This window comes from Lepisosteus platostomus, chromosome 15 (genome assembly GCF_059453375.1).
Source record: "Lepisosteus platostomus isolate fLepPlt1 chromosome 15, fLepPlt1.hap1, whole genome shotgun sequence".
Taxonomy (NCBI): domain Eukaryota; kingdom Metazoa; phylum Chordata; class Actinopteri; order Semionotiformes; family Lepisosteidae; genus Lepisosteus; species Lepisosteus platostomus.
This window is the reverse complement of record NC_142625.1, coordinates 25568037-25582236: the sequence shown is the minus strand read 5'-3', so window position 1 is coordinate 25582236 and position 14200 is coordinate 25568037. Positions and strand designations below refer to the sequence as shown.

The 14200-nt window shown below is 52.7% G+C and overlaps 2 protein-coding genes across 4 annotated transcripts; one reads left to right on the top strand and one right to left on the bottom strand.

The window, feature by feature from the left end:
* Positions 1-98: 98 nt before the first annotated feature.
* On the bottom strand, positions 99-2791 carry neurl2 (neuralized E3 ubiquitin protein ligase 2). 2 transcript variants are annotated; one of them, XM_088607710.1, is made up of 2 exons: positions 1773-2791; positions 99-1393 (listed from the first exon to the last, which is right to left on the bottom strand). In XM_088607710.1, exons 1-2 carry the CDS (start codon positions 2451-2453, stop codon positions 1187-1189), a joined length of 888 nt encoding a protein of 295 aa, XP_088463836.1. In that variant the 5' UTR covers positions 2454-2791; the 3' UTR covers positions 99-1186. The 2 variants fall into 2 exon arrangements, with proteins under 2 accessions (XP_088463836.1, XP_088463837.1); XM_088607711.1 differs by having other exon boundaries at positions 1760-2788.
* A 71-nt stretch (positions 2792-2862) lies between these two features.
* On the top strand, positions 2863-13492 carry ctsa (cathepsin A). Of its 2 annotated transcripts, none has more exons than XM_088607700.1 (15): positions 2863-2999; positions 3988-4153; positions 5066-5177; positions 5412-5462; positions 6111-6197; positions 6945-7100; positions 8063-8154; positions 8906-8990; positions 9815-9906; positions 10247-10325; positions 10638-10786; positions 11155-11230; positions 11534-11623; positions 11936-12037; positions 12374-13492. In XM_088607700.1, exons 1-15 carry the CDS (start codon positions 2927-2929, stop codon positions 12455-12457), a joined length of 1494 nt encoding a protein of 497 aa, XP_088463826.1. In that variant the 5' UTR covers positions 2863-2926; the 3' UTR covers positions 12458-13492. The 2 variants fall into 2 exon arrangements, with proteins under 2 accessions (XP_088463826.1, XP_088463825.1); XM_088607699.1 differs by lacking the exon at positions 2863-2999 and adding an exon at positions 3061-3081.
* Positions 13493-14200: the final 708 nt, after the last annotated feature.

Here is a 14200-nt window from a genome sequence, read left to right as displayed (position 1 = left end):
AGTGAAAGAGTGAGAATAACTTTATTGATAACTGTCGTAACCGAATTACCAAAAACTTAACTGCTGTGCTTCTTAATTAAATGAAGAACGCGTTTAAACCTATTTTCAAAATGATTTATTATTGTAGGGTACATGAATACAAGCTAAGGTTATAAAAATAATGGTTAAACAGTTTTGCCTGCTATTTTTTCATGGCCAGAAGGGATTTTTCTGATGGATAATAATGCATTATTAAAATATGGTGTAGATGCCTTTATTTTGTTGTGCAAACCAAATTTAACGGTGGAATTTAATAACAAACCCCGTATAAAGCCTTTATCATGATGAGTATCTCCAGGTGATATAGAGAAACAATGCTGTAGCCCAGTTCATTTGCTGATAATATTCAGTGTCACACAGAGTCCAACAATGAACGACGTAATTATCTGAGGTAATAACACAATAGAGAAGGCCATGGTACTTCACAGTATCAATTACAGATAATACAGGTAGAATTGTTTAATGTGGTGCTCCTGCCAAAAGTAACCAGTTTGAAACAGACCTGTTGATGCTTGACTCCTTGGTTGTGATTCAGTTGAAAGCTTACAATGTGAAACTTGTCACCACAACAGCGCAGACCGAGTACTTATAAAATCCAAGTGTTATGATACCATTCAGGACTCGTGCACAGCTAGAAAAGGCTGCAGTAAGGCACGAGCTGAGGTTAATTCCACGCTAAAAAAGCAGACAGACGAAACAAGACATGTGGGCTGTTGAGCTTACTGCAGGCTTGAATGATGGTTCTGGTTCCCGAGTGTCCGGAAACAGAACAGAACAGTCCAATTCTTCCACACGGGGTCTGCTCTGCTGACCGGGAGCTCTCCATATTTCTATCATTATAAATTAATTAGCAGAAGCTGACTGGGATTTGATGTTCAGAACGAAGACCCTCCATGAGCAGGATTTCAGAAACGGCGGTCCTGTGCAGGGCAGGGCAAAAATGTCAAAAACCCCCTACTCTGAGCACGGCTGACAACTCCGGAATAAAGCTTCCCCAAGCCATTCCGGGAGGATTCCCGTAATCAAGGCCCGTGTCCTCCCGAGAGGAACATGCTTCCCAAGCGACTGTCACTGGCTCCTCTGATCGCACCCTACTGTCTGTGTGAGGGCCGCCCAGGGTAACGGAAGAGGGGTATCTGCTGGCTGCTCAGTGGGGACACGAGAGCTCGCTGTCGCACGGGTTTGGGGGCCCCTCCTTCTGCACTGCCCCGGCTGCGGTCCCTGGCGCCCCGACTCCGTCACTCGTACTTGCAGTAGTGCTTGAGGAGTTCAGGGAGCTCCAGCCAGTCCAGGGCCATCCTGTGGACGATGTGCTTCTGAATGGTCTGGCGGCACAGGGTCTGCAGAGAGGGGACTGAGACGAGAGACAGGAGAGTGAGAGGGAGAAAAACCCAACAGGAAAGGCTGTGATTTGGCTTCGCTGCTGCAGGGGCCTCGTTTCATGCAGGCCTCTGCAAGCTGTAGCAAACCCTGTCTTTGCTCATTTCACCGTGAAAGGGGAGACATCAGGTCCCAGAGATGCTAAACTAACCAGGAAAACTCAGGACTTTTTAAACATGCAGGTCCTTTGCATAACCAAATGAAAACCAACCGACTAATTTGCACTTTTTCATTCTCTGGGGCTTTCAAAAGGTGGGGAGGTTAAGCCTGCTGACATTCACCGAGAGGCGGTTGGGCCTGCTGGACGCCCCCCCAGACAGAGCGCGCGGGCCACACTCACAGCCGTACTCCACCTGCACCACGCGCACGCTCTTGGTGGCGGCGAAGACGTCGACCACCGCGAACAGGGGCCGCTGGGCAGGGATGCCCCTGGCGCTGGCGCCCATGTCCTCCCCGTTGATGACGATGTGCATGTCGGCGGCGCCCCGCCCGCTGGGCACGAACAGCACCCCGATGCGGCTCCGGCGGGCCGTGGGGGGCAGCGTGTTGGTCTTGTACAGGTCGTCCAGGATGTGGCTGAACCGGCCCGGGCGGCTGCGGCCCACCAGCTTGTCCCGGGGGATGCGCGCGCCCCCGATGTGGAGGTGGGTGTCGGTGAAGAAGCTCTTGGGGGAGCTGCCCCCCTCCGCCTCTCCCTCTCGCTCTCCCTCGACCACCCTGTTGTGGTTCCGGGTGATGGCGAACACCCAGCTGTCGCCCATGCCCACCAGGTCCGGCAGGGAGTACTCGGGCACCGCGGCCAGGCCGCCGGGGTCGTGCGCCGTCAGCCCCACCCTCAGGTGTCCGCACCAGCCCAGCTCCTTGTCCTCGATCTCCACCAGGAAGATCTCGCCAGGGGCCAGGGGCCGCCTGCTGAAGCACAGCCCGTCGGCGAAGCTCTCCACCCGCGTGGCCCGGGTGCCCGCCTGATCCAGGCGGACGTTGGCGCCGTGGACGGGGTGGAACTCCAGGAAGCGCCCGGCGAAGCCCTCCATCTGGGCCTGCTCAGCGCCGGCCCGACTGCGTCCTCTCCGGCAGGCCTCAAGCGGGTCTCTGGCTATTTCAGGCCTGCCGCAGGGCTCTGTGCGTCGTCACTGCAGCTGTCTGACAGGTGGCAGAGTGCTGTGGGGGACAGAGGAGACTGGGGGAGGGGGGGCGGACTTGAGGTCTCCATAAAAGGCCCGGGAGAGGGCAGTGATAACAGGACTCCCTGAACGCTGGAGGACTTCCCAGGCCCCGTGCACAAGACACAGGGATAGAGCCGGGGTGCTTGACCCACGGATTTTAATACTACAGGGACAACCTTGCAGGACACCTCCCCGACCCCAGGAAAACATCCCGTTTCCACGCATTTCCGCTCCCCGTCCGTCCAGACGGCTACCGAGCTGCCCGAAGTCACGTGATCCTGATCGCCCCCCCTCGTCACCTGACGCCCCAGTCATGTGACGTCCCTTATCAGCCGGGTCACATGATCTCACCCCCCAAGTCAGGCGCTCGACGGTCAGAGCGCATTCAGGAAGGAGCCGGACTAGCACAAAAAGGTAAAGCTGAAATCATTGTCGTTTACAGTGATGTACTCGGTTACAGCGCTTAGAAAGCGACGGCTTCCAGCTTGTGTTAAATGTACGAGTGTATTTCAGCCAGTCGCTAAGTTTCGTGGCATCTTTGGAGGACGTCACTGTGTTTCTGTTGTCCCCACACAGAGGGGACTGTTTTTAAATCGCAGAACTTTCCATACCGGTCTGCTTCCCGGAGAGGTGAAAATCGTTGTCGTTTATTGTGAATTAATTTGGGCAGCAGCTTCAAGATGCCGCCCTCGAAAGAAATATGCGGCGGCGGTCGGTGCACGGATGTGTAGTTATTAGTTTCGTTTCTGTTCGTGTAATCGGCATTCAGGAGGTCTTGTTTTTTTTTTTTTTTTAGAAATGTTGAGATGTTTCGGTCAGGTGCCGCGACAGATCTTTTGTGTTGTTGTTGTTGTTGTTGTTGTAACTTTTCAACACACGACATTCAGACAGATGCCTGACAGAGGGGCGGTGAAAAACGAGCTCTGCGTGACTGCCCTGCCCTTTCCCCTGCTCCAGGAGCTCTGCGTGACTGCCCGGCTCCCCTGCCGCCTTGTCCTGTATTTCTGGGGGTCCCCCACGAATAGCGCCGGTTTCCGTGATTGAAAGACATTGCGATGGGCTTTTTTTAAAAAAAAAAACACAGGGAAGGTGAAACCAGGCAAGGCGCAGAAGCGGACACGTTATGAGGACACGCAGGACGCGCCTGGTCTCCCACGGGCTACAGGAGCTCATTCTCTTTAGTAGTCCAAGTAGGCAGCTGCGTCAGCACGCGTGGGCTGTAAAGTTAAGGTTTCTTCCCTGCTGGAGGGATGAGAAAAGAAATGCAGTGTTGAGGCTATGGAGCCGTCTTGAGACACTTCCCTTCCAGACAGGGCCGGGCAGTATCCCTGGGGCAGGCGGTCTGTGTGTGTGTCTGTGTCTGTGTGTCTGTAACGTCCCCCTCTGTCCCTGTGCCGCTCAGGGATGGACCGAGCGCTGCTGCCTCTGCTGCTGCTGGGAGTGCTGAGGGTCCAGGGGGCTCCGGACGCGGACGAGATCAAGTACCTCCCGGGCCTGGAGAAGCAGCCCGGCTTCAGGCAGTACTCTGGCTACCTGAACGTGTCCGGCAGCAGGCACCTGCACTACTGGTGAGTGTGGTCCCAACCCCTGATCTTTCCAGCTCACTGCCCTTCCTGCTCCCTGCTGATTCTGGGAAGCGAGCGTGGGAAATTCCCTGGGGGGATCCCTGGAGCTGGTGACTTGGTTTCCAGGAGACGTCAGGCGGCCCAGGTGAGGGGGCCCTCAGTTTCCAGTAGTTCCCAGGGCGCGTCATGGGATTCTCCCGGGATCGGGAACCCCCTCATTCCTGGTTAGGACCCCAGGGATCTGGAAGCACAGGGATCTGGAAGCCACGCCAGCGAGCCCACATGGACACGTCAGGTTATTTCCATGAAGGTCAGGAGCAGTTGCTCAGACGTGCCCGGCAATCAGCCCTCTGCTGCCAGGTGGGTTCTGTGCCTCCCGTGTTGTGCAGCATGAGGTGAGCTGAGCTCATGGGAATAAACATTCACAGACCTGCTGCAGGGTGCGCAGCTGCAGCTCGGGGGCCCCAGGCCATGCGGTGTCTGGAGCAGGAATTGAAACCGCTTGCTCTGAATTCCTTCCGATCCCACTTCCCTTTCTCCTGAGACTCCTGCGTGAGAGGGCCTTCTGTTCGGCTCGACTTCACAGGCGTCACTGCTCTGAATGCCATCAGAAGGTGCTACCTACCTTTCCAGTAACAAGACAGGAACAATCCGATGCTGGTAAACAGAGAGTGGCTATTTCAGAACACAATAATCCGGCTCACAGAATGGACTTGGGCCCTTAAAGCTGAGTGTGTGCCCCTCCCTGTGCTGCAGCGTGGCTGCGTCTGTCTCATACCCTCTCGAAAAGAGAGCCTGTCTTTGCATATCGCCTGTCCCGCCTGTGTGCTACTTCTCGCTTTCCTCCCTGTCCGAGCTCTCTGCTGTCTTGTCGCCAGGGAATGTCGTGACCCGGCCCCTGCCCCTCTCCTGCAGGTTTCTGGAGTCCCAGAAGGACCCGGCTGGCAGCCCCGTGGTTCTGTGGCTGAACGGGGGACCGGGGTGCAGCTCCCTGGATGGGCTGCTCACCGAGCACGGGCCGTTCCTGGTAAGAGCGCCTGCCCGCACGGCCCTGGGAAAGATCCGGGAGGGCGCGCACGTTTTCCCGCGTTTTGGGGAGGTTCCGGGGAAAAACCAAATCCAGCGGGCGGCGGGGTCTGCCTGATTCCTTCGCCAGGTCTGCGTGTGGCCTTGGGCAGCGCTCCCTGCCAGCCGTGTTGAAAGATCTGGGCGCGGGGGCGAATGAAGGCCTGTTTGTGATTCACGTCTGTTCCTGCTGCAGATCCAAGACGACGGCGCCTCTCTGAAGTACAACCCCTACTCCTGGAACACGGTACGCTCCCCGGTTCTGAGTCTGCTCGGGTTTCTAAACCGGTTCCGGTTTCCGATCGGGTCTGAGCATTATCCCGGCGCCCTGCTTTGTGGTTCCTTTCCCGATTAAAGGAGGAAGTGGAACTGTCGTTACTTGAGAGTTTTTTTTTATAGGAGAAGTCACACACGTCAACAAATTAACAAATACATTCACATTCACGTCTTTTTCTGTGTCAAAACGAAGTGAAAAAGCAAGTGGTCGAGGGATTGCCCTTCTTGGGATAGTCTGAAAGATGAGCAAACGTGAGGACAGCCGTGAGCTTCCCTCACCTGCTACATCTGGAGTAAAGTTACGCGTCGTTTTCCCAGCACCTGGCAGACCTGTCCACACGAGCTCACGAGCGCCCACTCCTGTCATCCTAGCTACTGTGCGGTCTTGATATTGAGCAACAGGAGCGACTGACACATCTGGGTCTGCGCCCCGAGAAATACCACCCTGTCCCCAGAGCGGCACGCAAATGGCGAGTCAGAAGTGCGTTCAAATGAATGATTCATGGAAAGACAATCTGAGATGAAAAATTAAACAGCTTTTTGAGATGTGGGGCATGGAAGATTTCCAGAGGGAAGGGTGTAGGACCTGGGAGTTCACGGGCGTGCCTGTCGTCCGCAGATAGCCAACATGCTGTACCTGGAGTCTCCAGCAGGGGTGGGCTTCTCCTACTCGGATGACAAGGACTACGTCACCAACGACACGGAGGTGAGTCAGCGGGGGGGACGGAGCCCGTGTCCTGGCGCCGCCGTTTCCCAGCGCCGTGGGGTTTTGCACACGTCCTTCTGCGGACACAGACCGGACACCGAGAGCTTGACCGCTCGGGTGTTTTTTTGCTGGAGCCTGTCCGCAAACATGCCGAGGTTCGAGAGGGGAGATGCGTCAGCTCTCCAGCCCCACAGGCACCGTGGAGTGGGAAGAAGAAGCTGGGAGGTGTGTGGGCTCTAGAACAGGCACTGCTGGAGCAGACCTGTTTAGAGGAGCTCGCCTAGGGAGCTGTCAGAATACATAGGCTGCAAAGGAACAGGTATGGGTACCGTTCAGCATGGAATCAACCTTTACCCGTTCCTTTGCAGACACGTTTAGCCCCAGTCTGAGGTTTTAACGAATACCCTGCTAGCACGGACTGTAATTCATTCTGCAGCGAGTGATTGGAATATATATTTTGCTTGTTTAAAATTGAAAGGAGGCAAGAACATTAAAAAAAAAAAATTGCTTCAGCTGTGGATCACGTTTTATTTTTTCATCTTTGTTTTTTAAGAGTGGAATATACCGCTGCCTGTTCCTTTACGCTTATGCAGTAGCTGTGCGTCGATCCAGCGATCGACACTGTTGGGCGGAGAGGCGCACGCACGTGCCTCAGTAGGTCTTGATGGAGATGCCGTTGCAGCCGAGGCGCGTTGTCAGTCCCGATCGGCACCGTGAGCTCAGATGGCTGTCCTCTCCTCTCCGCAGGTCTCCCTCAACAACTACCTGGCCCTGAAGGAGTTTTTCCACCTCTTCCCAGAGTACAGCAAGAACCAGTTCTTCATCACGGGAGAGAGCTATGGCGGGATCTACGTGCCCACGCTGGCTGAGAGAGTGATGGAGGACAGCAGCATTAACCTGCAGGTGGCTGATGGGCAGAGACCCCCCTGGGCCTCTGTGTCCACAGGCAGCTCCCTGTCTGTTTTCCTGGCTGAGTTTTAATCATCACAGATTTCCAACTTCTTTATGGCTCAGAAGCTCAGTGGGTGGGCTGGTTTTCCATCATGGGGGTCACTTATTTATATAGCGCCTTACAAGGGAGGAGGGGCTTTTTTTCTGTTGAGTCCCAAAGCTGCCAGAAAAGAATCAAACACTGCCAGAAGAGACTCATATAATTCAGCTGTGATGCTCTACTTAAGGAGGGTTAAAGTTGTGATTGTTTGAACCTGGATATTATACACACTGTTAATGTTCTTTGTACTTTTCAGTTTTATTTATGTCGTTATTACTCTGAAATTTTGAGCTGCCAGTTTTGTTTATACCCAACTTCCTATGGACCGCCAGCCCGAGAGAACTCTCAGGAAACCCCTGTGTGCTCCTGCCCATGGGCGTGTCCACCCACTGGGGGCGTGCTCTCTCAAAATATAGGGGTGTGTCATCCCACTCGTGGCTTGTCCTCTCAAAACCCTGGGGATGTGTCCTCCCAATGGGGGCATGTCCTCTCAGAACTCGGGGGGGGGGGGGGATGTCCTTTCAAAACTCTGGGGGCATGTCCACCCATTGGGGTGTGTGTGTGTGTCCTCTCAAATCCCAGGGGGCGTCTTCTCTCAAATATCGGGGCGTGTCCACCCACCAGGGGCGTGTCCTCTCAACCAGGAGGCGTGTCCACCCAATGGGGGGCGTGTCCTCTCGATTTTGGAGGCGTGTCCAGCCACTGGGGGCGTGTCCTCTCAACTTTGGAGGCGTGTCCAGCCACTGGGGGCGTGTCCTCTCAAAACTCAGGGGGGCGGATGGACAAAGACCTAGGTATTGGGAACAGTCCCTCAGGCAGCGTTAAGACGCGGAGAGAAAAGGGAGATTCTAACCAGTGGTCTTGTCTTTCCCAGGGAATTGCCGTTGGAAACGGGATGTCCAGTTACGAGATGAATGACAACTCCTTGGTCTATTTTGCCTACTACCACGGGCTTCTGGGAACAAAGTGAGACTCTGATGTTTTTCTAAATGTCGCCGTCCCACAGGTGGAAGCAAGGCTCAGTGTGTCCTTAACTAGAACTAATGGCGTAGCTCCCAGCTGGCCTCACAGGCGCAGATGTCATGGGAGTGTTAGCGCTGCGTTTATTCTCACAGCTTCCTTCCCATGAAGAGTTAAGGTTGCAGGTGTTCACTGCTGACCAGCATGGTGGTGCAGTTGTCAGCATTGCTGCCTCGCAGTGCTGGGGCCCCGGGTTCGATTCCAGACCGGGGGTGCCGTCTGTGTGGAGTTTGTATGGTGTTCCCTTCGGGAGCTCCAGTTTCCTCCCGCAGTCCAAAGAAATGCTGGGAGGGTTTAGGGGGCTTGTGGGAAAACTGACGGGAGTCTGTACCTATGTGTGTCCTGCAACGGACTGGTGTCCCATCCAGGGTGTACCCTGCCTTGCTGGGATAAGCCCCAGCTCCCCTGGGACTCTGTACTGGATACAGAGGTCATGAGGATGGATGAATACTGTTTGAACACTGTTTAAAACGTTTGTGATGTGGATTCTGTTATAGTTTTAAATGAATGTGGAGTGTGCATTAAGCCATCTGCTTAGCCAAGCAAAACGGGCCGTACGACCCCAGCCACAGGACCAGGATCTGCTGACAGAGAGAAGACCACCAGGCCACCTGCTGACAGAGTACAGGGGGCTCTAAGAGAGAGGAGATGGTCTCCTGCTGTTCTTGATTACAGTCCTGCTTGTGTTCTGTCTCAGGTTGTGGGCAGAGTTGCAGAACTACTGCTGTTCAAAAGGGACCTGCAACTTTTACGACAACCAGGATGAGAACTGCACGTTGAGGGTACGTACACTCTTGGGAAGGGTCTGTGGGCTTGTAGAAACACTGCTGAAACAGACTTGTTAAGCCCCATTCAGGTTTCAATGAATTCCTGCCAGCCCTTGCTGTGATTCACTCAGCAGCCTCTAGGTGGCAGCCTTTCAATGTAGCAAGCAGGTGTAGCCATGCCTACAGAGTGGGGAAAAGGCTTACAAATGTTATACAGCCCAGTCCTATTTAACCATAACAGAGATGCACCGTGTCATAAAAAAAATTCTTATATAAAGTCAATGTTAGATGAAAAGAGCAGTTGCTATTCTTAATTAAAATGTTTCTTCTTGGAGAGGTTGAAGTGTTGTTTTAGAGACTTCAGTCTGTGTGTTTGGCGCCAGTGGGAGTCTTGGCCAATGAGAGACCTTTCCCCCCACAGATGCGTTGTGATGTAATGTACCCACAATGCCCTGGCTCTGGCAGCCTTGACGAGCTGTACACTAGCTGTCTGTGTTAATTTATGCATTTGTTTTCAATGGGATTAAAAATGTCGTTTGTCATTGACTTAATCGTTAATCTTGCTTTCCTTGTATACATAAAATGAAGTGGTCTCAGAATACACCCACATTTGAACAATTTAGAGTGGACATAAGGGCATGTAGACATCATCTCCAGAGTATTTCTCAATTGAAGAACATGAGAGCTGTGCATACTTTAGCTCATTTAATCTTTTTAGTTGTATCATGTAATCCCGATGAGGGTCCATTCAGCTTGTGTGTAATGTGTGTATAAAGTTTGATGGAGTATCGCAGATGTCCAGCAGCCTGAGTTCACTGTGTCTCTGTCTCGCGCTGCAGGTGGCTGAGGTGCAGGTTCTTGTCTACAGGTCAGGGCTCAATATATACAACCTGTATGCGCCCTGTGCAGGAGGGGTGCCCCAGAAAGTCAGGTGAGGTGCTGTTGGGATGGTGACACAGTGGATGGGAAGCTTTTCTCCCCACAGAGGGGCCGAGAGACGTGCAGTTGTGTGATACTAGCAAATTCCTTGCTAATTACCAGCACAAATATTTTTTTTTTTAATGAAACAAGGGTAAATACACATGATTATTTGGGGAACAAGGCAGCTGTGCATGCGGTAGGGTTGATGTAATCTTTTGGAAATTATCTTTGCAGCTGCATATTGTTCAATATAATGTGCAAAATGACATTTTTTGCACCGCATTTTTTTTAAGTGAAGGAATTGAGGTACTTCCTATGTGTTCTCTAACTCCTTGTCTGTTGGTTAACAGCTACCAGAAAGATCACCTGGTCATCCACGACCTGGGGAACCACTTCACCCGTCACCCCTGGACTGCCATGTGGAGTGAGGTAGGCCTGGGCTCGGCGGGGGCCCTGCTCGTTACTGGCGTCTCTGTCATTCTTGTTCAGCTGTGTCCTGACCTGGGGAAAGAAGAGACAGCACGACGCGTGGGATAGGTTTGATTGGCCTGTCTAAATTCTCACTTTGGGAAGAGGGGGTTTGATCGCAGCCCTGCTTTATGATGCTCTCTAGAGCAGGGATTCCAACAGCCTTCCCTCAGGAAACGACTGGATAAGATGTGCGCGTTAATGGTAATGTGGCTTCCTCTCCTTCGGTGCTTTTCCTGATGTTGTCAGCAATGTGGCGCTGCTGTCTTGCAGAAACTCCGGAGTCTGGCCTCTATACACAGGTCCGTGAGGCTGGACCCCCCCTGCACCAACTCCACGGCCTCCACCGTGTACCTCAACAACCCCTACGTCCGCCAGGCCCTGCACATCGCCCCCCAGGCCCTGGACTGGGTGATCTGCAGGTCAGAGGCCTCACTGGCGTGGGGGTGTCCCCTGTCCCCACACTTGAGCCGCTGCAGACATTGACCTGGGGCAGAGGATGCAGAAAGTGAAGCTTAAGCATCAGAACCACACCTGCTGGATGGGAAAACGTAGTGAATTTCGGATGATGTTGTTCCCTGTTCAGAATGTCGGCCCTGACTATACCTGACGCATGGTAAAATGGAACTAAGTAAAAGTTTAGCTCAGTGTAGGCGTGTACAGACACTGGGCCCTTAATGTGCTGTTTAGCCACAGCCTGTCTCCATGCAGTCCTGTGTTTCACACGGGAGTCCCTGTGCCCCTGTCCCTGCTGCCGGGTCACGTCTTGTGTTTGTTTGTGCTGCTGCAGCGCGGAGGTGAACCTGAACTACAAGCGCCTCTACATGGACATGAGGAAACAGTACCTGAAGCTGCTGGGGGCCCTGGTGAGTGTGGTGGGGCGCCTGTGGATGGTGCACTGGAGACAGGGCAGCCCCGCCACTAGGGGGGGCGGGTGGGTGGGGGTAGGCTGAGTTTATGCTAGAGGTGAGAGTTGGCGGCAACAGCTGGGCAGGCCGTGAGCTGGGGTCAGCGCTGCGTTATCACGGCGAGATTGCTTTATTGGGAAAGCACTGCCGGGAGCACAGGATATTCCCAGGAGGAGCACTAAGCCAGGGGGTCCCGTTAGGCGTCTGTGTGTCTCGCCCTGGGTTGGTCTCCTTCACGCCGCGTGTCTTTCGTCCATGCAGAAGTACCGTGTGCTGGTGTACAACGGAGACGTGGACATGGCCTGCAACTTCCTGGGGGACGAGTGGTTCGTGGAGTCGCTCCAGCAAGAAGTATGAGCTGGTGTCTCTTTCCATTCCTTTTCCTCTGTCTGTTTAGCTGCCCCCCATTGCCCAGGGGGTGTCCGTACTGAGTTAGCGTCATGTTCTCGAGAACTAAGGCCACATTCCTGAGAGAAAATTGTCTTTGGAAGTCAAGGGACGATGGCAAGGAGATAAACCGCCTTTTTGTAGCGTTTGTCCTGAGCCTCCTGTAGCCCCTGAGAGTTGTCGCACTCCCGAGCAGTGATGTCACTCTCTCGGGCAGTGATGTCATTTTTTGAGCAGCGATGTCACATTTCTGAGCACCCATGTCACGTGCCGCAGGTGCAGGTGAATCGCAGGACCTGGCTGTACAACAATGGGGACAGCCAGCAGGTGGGCGGATTCGTCAAGGAGTTCTCTAACCTTGCCTTCGTCACGGTCAAGGTGAGCCCACCGTCCCGTTACTCTGACTGGGGGGGGGCTTCAGTCATGAGGTTGGAAGCGGGGGAGGAGTATGGAACTGCTTCTCTCTGCACACACTGTGCACTACTCCCTACCTGGCAAGCATGGAGCAGGAAGTGGTCTCTCATGGTTTCATTTGACATAGTGTTTGTCTGTCAAGACGTCTCCACGCACTCTACAATTTAATGAACAGCAGGGAAACTGATAGATAAACTTTAAACCTTATTTAAACATTTAAGAGCGAAGTTATTTCAGAGCATTTCTGCCTTGTACTGGCTGCGTTGGTAATGGTTTCCTGTGTGTGTGTGTTTTCCGCAGGGTTCGGGACACATGGTGCCCACTGACAAGCCGATGGCTGCCTTGACGATGTTCACTCGTTTCTTGAAGAAGCAGCCCTATTGAGGAGGGAGGCGATAGATCTGCCCCCCCTCCTCGCCTCTGACATGAGGGGGGGGGGCAGGTCTGCTCGTCGCTTCTCCCCAAGAGAGGAGTCACATCCCGTTCAGATTCTTACCTTTCTGTGCGATCTGATCTTAAACTGTCATGTTCAAACCGTGCACTGGGTTGGTGACTGCGTGCAACGTCAGTAACTGAGATGTGTTGATTTATATGCACAGACGTGTTCCAGGAATATAGTTTGCACAAGCTCTTTGCAAGTACCATTGGGCTACATTAACAAAGCTTTCGTGCCTTTTGACGTCGTGCGCTTGAGTGTAGCTCGTCTCTGTCTTGGATTAAACACTTAAACGTTTTCCCTTCTATCCAAAGCCTGATTGCCTTGTCCAAAGCCTCTCTAAACGATACTGCTGTAGTGGACATGTGTGAACTGCTGTCGGTCAATCTGAAAGCTACTGAAGGCATCTGCATGTCCTGCAGGTGTGATTATATCCTATTCGCAGCACATGGTACAGCCTAAAGCCATCGAGCAGCAAGTCCTGAGCACAGCATCGCTTGCCCAAGTTTACTGCAGAGCCCGAAATGAATATCTAATCGGTACTTTGTTACTCTTGTCTGCATTTGTCATTAGTTTATTTTTTATAGATTTTATATTTTGCACAGTGCATTCTCTGAAAGCATTGTAGAGTTGAATCAAAGGATAAACAAATCCTGTCAGCCACTTCTGCGTTTTATTTTAATGAAATCGTGGAATTCCGTCAGCAGCTATAAATGTCTTTGTAAGAAGTCAAATGTTTGAGCCACGGTTGTTGAGAATAACGCCTCACTGAGCACTGAGCTGGAATGTCACAGCCTGTGAGCCATCAATAATGTCTTATGTTGAACTACATATCGGACACGGTGAGACTGTTCTCACAGCAGAATGTACTGAAAGGGAAATCAAGCCTTCGTGCGAGCTTCCTTGGCGGTTGCTTAAGTTTATAATTCGTTAATTTTTTTAAATAAAGTTTTTTTTTCCTCTTTTTCTCCCGTCATTTAAAAGTGTCGAGTGTTTTTTCCGACGGTGTAAGTGAAGGTGGGAGAGGCTCTTAGCCAGCGCCGGGCCTGTGGAGTTTCAGAGGGACGGGCTGAAGAGGGGGAGACGGGTCTGTGAGCGAGAGTCCTCAGGGGGTTCTGGGAGATAAGGGCCGAGGGAGTGGGCCACTATCTTGGTTGCCAAGCAACAGCACTTGGAATGCCCTGGGCAGAAGCTGTGCTCCCAGAGGAGTCAGGGTGGAGTTGGAGAGGAAGCCTGTTTGGGGGGGGGGGAATTCTAGTTTTGCTCACGCCAACTCACGTAGACCCCAAGTTCTTTTACGTGAACCCCCGATCGTTGGTATGTTACTACGCAGGATAGCGAATAAGTTTCGAAGCTCCGTCAGTCCTAACCAACTGCTAATAAAGCTTTGTGATTCTCCCTGTTTCACTGAAAACACTCTTTACCCGACATGTGGTGAGAGGGAGGTCTCCTGGCACAGCGATAAGGCCGATCAGCTTCACTCAAGTGTCTCTGTCTGGCCTGACCTAAACTCCTGTCCTTCAGTAAACATGTGACGTAAGTACCTCTTCCCCATCCATTCGGAGATTTCTCCTCTGGACTGCTGCCCTTTGTGCACAATTGGATGTCCAATATTGTTCAAAGGAATTTGTTCTAGACAGGCTAATTGACAAACCTTTTTAAAAATGCTGTGAGTCCAATATTATTATTAT